Source organism: Salmo salar, chromosome 17 (assembly GCF_965601325.2).
Source record: "Salmo salar chromosome 17, fSalSal1, whole genome shotgun sequence".
Taxonomy (NCBI): Eukaryota; Metazoa; Chordata; class Actinopteri; order Salmoniformes; family Salmonidae; genus Salmo; species Salmo salar.
Genome location: NC_138307.1, coordinates 1,887,169 through 1,893,234, shown reverse-complemented (window position 1 = coordinate 1,893,234; position 6,066 = coordinate 1,887,169). Strand labels below are relative to the sequence as shown.

At 43.8% G+C, this 6,066-nt stretch overlaps 1 protein-coding gene across 1 annotated transcript; it reads right to left on the bottom strand.

The window, feature by feature from the left end:
• Window positions 1-1,272: 1,272 nt before the first annotated feature.
• lig4 (ligase IV, DNA, ATP-dependent) lies at window positions 1,273-5,788 on the bottom strand. Its single transcript, XM_014151344.3, has 3 exons — window positions 5,644-5,788; window positions 5,160-5,275; window positions 1,273-4,793 (listed from the first exon to the last, which is right to left on the bottom strand). Exon 3 carries the CDS (start codon window positions 4,783-4,785, stop codon window positions 2,041-2,043), a length of 2,745 nt encoding a protein of 914 aa, XP_014006819.1. The 5' UTR covers window positions 4,786-4,793; window positions 5,160-5,275; window positions 5,644-5,788; the 3' UTR covers window positions 1,273-2,040.
• Between the last annotated feature and the right edge of the window lie 278 nt (window positions 5,789-6,066).

Here is a 6,066-nt window from a genome sequence, read left to right as displayed (position 1 = left end):
ATTCCTCCTGTAGCTCAGTTGGTAGAGCATGGTGTTTGCAACGCCAGGGTTGTGGGTTCGTTTCCCACGGGGGGCCAGTACGGGGAAGAAAAAAAATAATAAAAAATCAATAAAAAATAAATGTATGAAATTAAATGAAATGTATGCATTCACTACTGTAAGTCGCTCTGGATAAGAGCGTCTGCTAAATGACTAAAATGTCAAATGTAAATGTAGAAGAATATAAAATATATTGTGATTTGTTTAACACTTTTTTGGTTACTACATGATTCCATGTGTTATTTCATAGTTTTGATGTCTTCACTATTATTCTATAATGTAGAAAACAGTACAAATAAATAAAAACCCTTGAATGAGTAGGTGTTCCCAAACTTTTGACTTTTACTGTTTATCTATACTGAACAAAAATATAAACGCAACATGTAAAGTGTTGGTCCCATGTTTCATGACCTGAAATAAAAGATCCCAGAAATGTTTCATTCGCACAAAAAGCTTATTTCTCTAAAATGTTCTGTACAATTTTTTTTCCATCCGTTAGTGAGCATTTCTCCTTGGCCAAGATAATCCAGCCACTTGACAGGTGTGGCATATCAAGAAGCTGATTAAACAGCATGATCATTACACAGGTGCACCTTGTGCTGGGGACAATAAAAGACAACTGCTGTTTTGTCACACAACACAATGCCACTGATGCCTCAATGTTGATGGAGCGTGCTATTGGCATGCTGACTGCAGGAATGTACACAAGAGCTGTTGCCAGAGAATTTAATGGTCATTTTTCTACCATAACCCGCCCCCAACGTCATTTAAGAGACTTTGGCAGTACGTCCAACCGGCCTCACAACCGCAGACCACGTGTATGACATCGTTTTGGCGAGCGGTTTTCTGATGTCAACTGTCAAAGTTGTGAACAGAGTACCCCATGGTGGCGGTGGGGTTACGGTATGAGCAGGCATAAGCTACGAACAAAGAACACAATTGCATTTTATCGATGGCAATTTGAATGCAGAGATACGGTGACGAGATCCTGAGGCCCATTGTCGTGCCATTCATCCACCCCATCACCTCATGCAAAATCCATAGATTAGGGCCTTATGAATTTATTTCAATTGACTGATTTTCTTATATGATATTTTACTACGTAAAATGATAGAAATTGTTGCGTTTATATTTTTGTTCAGTATAGATGTAATTTAATTACCAACTCTGAAGAAGGCCTTGAGGCCGATACGTAAAGCTTAATAAAGCGCAGTGATAATAGGAAGAGCAGTGTGCAGGTTTCTTATTTTTTATCTCAAATTAACAGCTTTATAAAAATCACTTTTTTTTCATTAAAGTCAGTTCATCTACTGAAGTTAACATTGCAACAACAGTTTAAATATTTAGATACCTGGACAATACATAAAGACAATCTTCTAATACCAATTCCCATATTTATTCAAAATATTTATTTTAGTTCCAAAACATGAGAATTGAAAAGATTAACTTAAAAAAAAAAAACATACAGTATAATATAATTTGCATTAAATTAAACAAATAGTTTAGTGGATAGACCAGGTTTTCCCAAACTCGGCCTCGGGACCCCATGGGTAACATGTTTTGGTTTTTGCCCTAGCACTACACAGCTGATTCAAATAATGAACTAATCATCAAGCTGTGTAGTGTTAAGGCAAAAACCAAAGCATTCACCCCTTGATGTCTCGCTGACAGTTTGGGAAATTATGGGATAGAGAGTCTTAAAATATCTTAACACAATAGTCTGCATTGGTAAGGACATTAAAATAGCTTACCTCAATTACAGTAGATACACCTTTAGATATAGGCCTACACTATATCCTTGCGTTCCCTTTATCCATATTCAAATGTGTAGAAAAACACTGGATAACGTTACCTTCTGATTCAGAAAACCCTTTAAAACAAACATTTATTTACACTCTAAAATGGATTAAAACAAAATATTACAATCCCAGAGATATGTCAATCATAACGTGCTTATTGTCCAGTGCTTGCATTAGATAACTTTATGGATGGCTTTAACCATCACACTAGGTAGTCATTGTCATTCCGCAAAAACCCTGCTTTGATAGACTCTGTTACCCATGACTCTCTAACAATCTTAAACTTTTTGGTAAAGAGTCGTCTGAGGGTTCTTAAAGCCAACACTCTTGTTTCCTCCACCACTATGACATGAGAGACCCCTTCCTCGAGCTTCTGCACTACTGTCCCTCCGTGGAAGCGGAATTCCAGAGCCCGCGTGTCCAGACAAGTTGCTGGTACGATGCTTTTAGGGTCTCCTATGTCTGTGCATCTGTCCATATAGACCCTGAAAGGTCTGAACATGCTAGTGGGGAGGTCGTCCCAGCTGTAGCGTTCCTCCAACTTAGCGATGCACTGTGCCGTCAAAGTGACCGCTCTGCCAATCCGACCGAAGACTTCCCTCAGCTGCTGCTCGTCCGTGTCCACGAAGTAGCTGTCTCCGTAGCAGTCGTATTCCTTGGCAAACTGCTCCTTGGTGGAGGGCGACATGTGTATCATGTGACACGGTTGCCATGGCACCACCTGCTTCCTGTCTAGGCACTCCAGCAGCCAGGCAGCCCACACCAAGTCGTGCTGGTCTGAAGAGATCAGGTTCTTCACACGCATGTTCTCCACAGCGGCGATCACACAGTAGGTGTCCGGTCCCGGGTTCTGGACTACAATACCGCCACATCGGGCCACTGCTTTCTCCAGCTCCGCCTTGGGGTGCGCCTCGTTGCCATTCATAACACAGAACTCCACGTCCTCGAACATGTCCGTCTCCTTGGTGACGCCAGATAGGTCCTGGGACTTGAAGTGGTCGATGACGCCGACAGCTTTCTTGGGCTTGGCCGCTGACAGCGACTTGCTCTTCTTCTTTTCAGGCTCGTCATTGTCATTGATACGGAGGTGGCGCGAGAACAACTTCCCGGACGCCTTGTTGCGAAACTGATCGAGCTCAGCTAGGGTCATGCACTGGTGCCACTCTTTATCCTCCCGGATCTTCTCGATTCTGGGGAAGCGTAGAGTGCAGTTGGTTTTGTACATGTCACTACTGACTATTTCTGCTGCCTTCACCTGGATGATGACCGAGTTGCATGGGTCAATGTAGACTTCTGGTCTCTCCGTCCCACACAGAATAGAGGCCGGAGGGTCGTTCTTCCGGTAGACTTTCCAGTGCTTGGCCAGCTTCAGCCCCAAGTCATACAGCTCCTTCATGGTGTAGCCGGAACCAATGCGACAGAGCGTGTGGAAGACGGAGGGTTTCTCTCCAGGCTTCGGAGCTTCGGCAACCGCAACGAGAAAATGAGACATCATGCCACCTCTCCTTCCTTTTCCCCAGTAGCCTCCGACAATCAACAGGTCGAGCTCATCCATCAAGCCATCAACGTACTCCGGCTTTATCTTGAGCCAGCCCTCACCTCGTTTATCGGGCTTGTAGACGGATGAGGGATCTTTCACCATGATGCCCTCTTCTCTGTTGTCAATGGCTTCATTGAGGGCGTTCACCACCTCTTGCATAGTTTTGGCCTCCGTTTTCGGCACCACGTGTATCCTCCCTTTAACAGGAGTGAAGACAGTCTGAAGGTTGTCGTGGCGCACCTTCAACGTCTCGTTGCCAAACTTGCGGTCGTTCACAAGAAGTACATCGAAAACGCAAAAGCACGTCTGCAGCTCGGAGTCATCCACTAGCCTCTTGATGTCAAACTTGCTTCCTTTTTGCATGAAGGTGTCGGCAGTGGGGTTGTACGCCATCATCTCCCCATCCAGGATGCAATTGAATACGTGGGGCTTGAAGACATTGTGGATGAAAGGCGTCAGGGAGCCCTCTAGCGGCGATGCACCAAACTGCTGGGTGTACTCGAAGGAGTTCCGTGTGAAGTACTTGTAGACGTCGCCATCTTTGTGCAGCTGGATGCGCTCTCCATCCAGCTTGGTCTCTATGAAGAAGTTGCTGTTTCCCATCTGCTTCTCCACCTGGCGCATGTTGGCCACGGCGGCCAGCATAGGTTTGAAGGCAAAGAACAGGCCAATGGACACTTCACTGAGGGACACAGAGGGGTCGTGGAGCTGCCGGCACACCTTGTTTAGGTCTGTGGTGACGTTGTAGAGCTCGGCCGCATCTAAGTGGAACACCTGGAGCACGGTCTCTTTGCTGACCCCCAGCTTCATGTCCTTCAGGATCATGCGGATAAGCCACTTCTGCTCCAGTGCCGTGCTCTGGGTGATAAGGTGCAGCAGGCTCTTCTTCACCAGGTCCTTCTGCTTACCGGCATTGTTGATGGCCACCGAGTCCAGAAAGTCGTTGACTTCTCTGATGGTGAGGTTGCCCTGGCTTGTGCAGCGTTTCTTCAACACAAAGTAGGTCATAAGAGCGAAGTCACCCGCCTCCCCCTGAGATGTGGTGGGGGTGCGGTAATTCAACAGTTTGTTGGCTTCCGGTCCGTTCTTGGGGAGACCCAAGACGTCTATGTAGAGCTTGGCTAACATACTCTCTTTAATGCCATAGGCCATGCGCTCCCTTTCGAACGAGGGGACTATGAGACGCATGGCCGGGTAGAAAGAGTCTGTGGTGGTAGGGTTGTCTTTGTGGAGGGCCGCATGGAACTTCCTCCAGGAGTCTATGAAGTCATGGAGAAACTTTGATTTGTCTGGTCTGAGTTTGGTCTTCTGTATTTTTTCAAGCGTGGTGCACAGGTGAAGAAATGGAACTTGAGCAGCGACAGAGCTCTGGGGAGCAGCAGATTCGCTTTTTGAGGTTCCCTCCATTGTAAAAGCTAAAAAAAAAATAAAAAAAAGAACAAACATTAATGACCCATAGATTCTAAGGGATGCTCTTAGTTTTCATCCAGGTGTTTATGTAATTGTTATATTGATAGAAAAATGACCCTGTACTTTAGTAAGTAATGTACACAGCACAGTACATTGAGTATAACAACATTACCCAAATTACTCACAGTTCCGTAGCTAATGACTACTCAATAAACAAAACATAATTTGAGAATGTGTTTTAAAAAATCTGTATGGCCTAATCCATCACACCAGCCACATGTTTAGAAACTAGTTAGCGAGAATGTACACTATACAATGCATAGCCTGAATACTTATTGAAAACAACATCTCAAGTTAGCTAGCTATCTTACCTCAAAGCAACCAGCCAACTCGTCAGTGTCTTGCAACTCTTTGGGGATCCCTCCTCTACAACATGCTGTGACATGCCCGGGTTATGACTGCATCCATCATACGTTTCCTGACGAACCTGAAACAAACCAGACAGTAGTTGAGCACTTGAATGCTAAACACAGCTAGTTAGCGTTGTTGTGCCAGAGGTTGTGCAATGGTGCATGGTTATGCAGCTGGGGCCACTTCGGTAAACTATGCTAGCTAGCATGCAATCTATAGGCACAGCTGTTAGATTATTTATTATTTACCTTTATTTAACTAGGCTAGTCAGTTAAGAACAAATTCTTTTTTTCAATGACGGCCTAGCAACAGTGGGTTAACTGCCTTGTTCGGGGCAGAACGACAGATTTTTACCTTGTCAGCTCAGATACTAACGTTAGATACATTAATGTTATCATGTTGTATGATGTGATTTCAAATTCAACAAATAACGTATCAAATTACCTGATTACTTCTTCTCGGTCTCAAAACATAAACATAGCAGTTTTTGATTATTATTTACTAACTGTTATATGAGTTTCTAAAAAACACTTCCTTGTTCACAAAGCAGAAACCGTCAGCCACGTAAAACGTGCAGTCGGAAACAACACAAGAGACATATTGGACCTGGGGAAAAGCAATTCTTTCATACGTCAGGAGAGGGCGCCAGATACATGTAAAAAAAAATGTGTCAAACCACAGCTGAATGAAGGAGTAGCATAAATTAGATGTTAGAGCAGTGCTAATTAGAATGCCCTTTATTTTGTGTCCAACTTTTTTATATATATATATATAAAAAGGTGATAGGATAACATTCATTTTATCAATGTTTCTGTAAAACATTTAATTTTGATACATATTAATTGCATGCAGATACAGCACATGGTC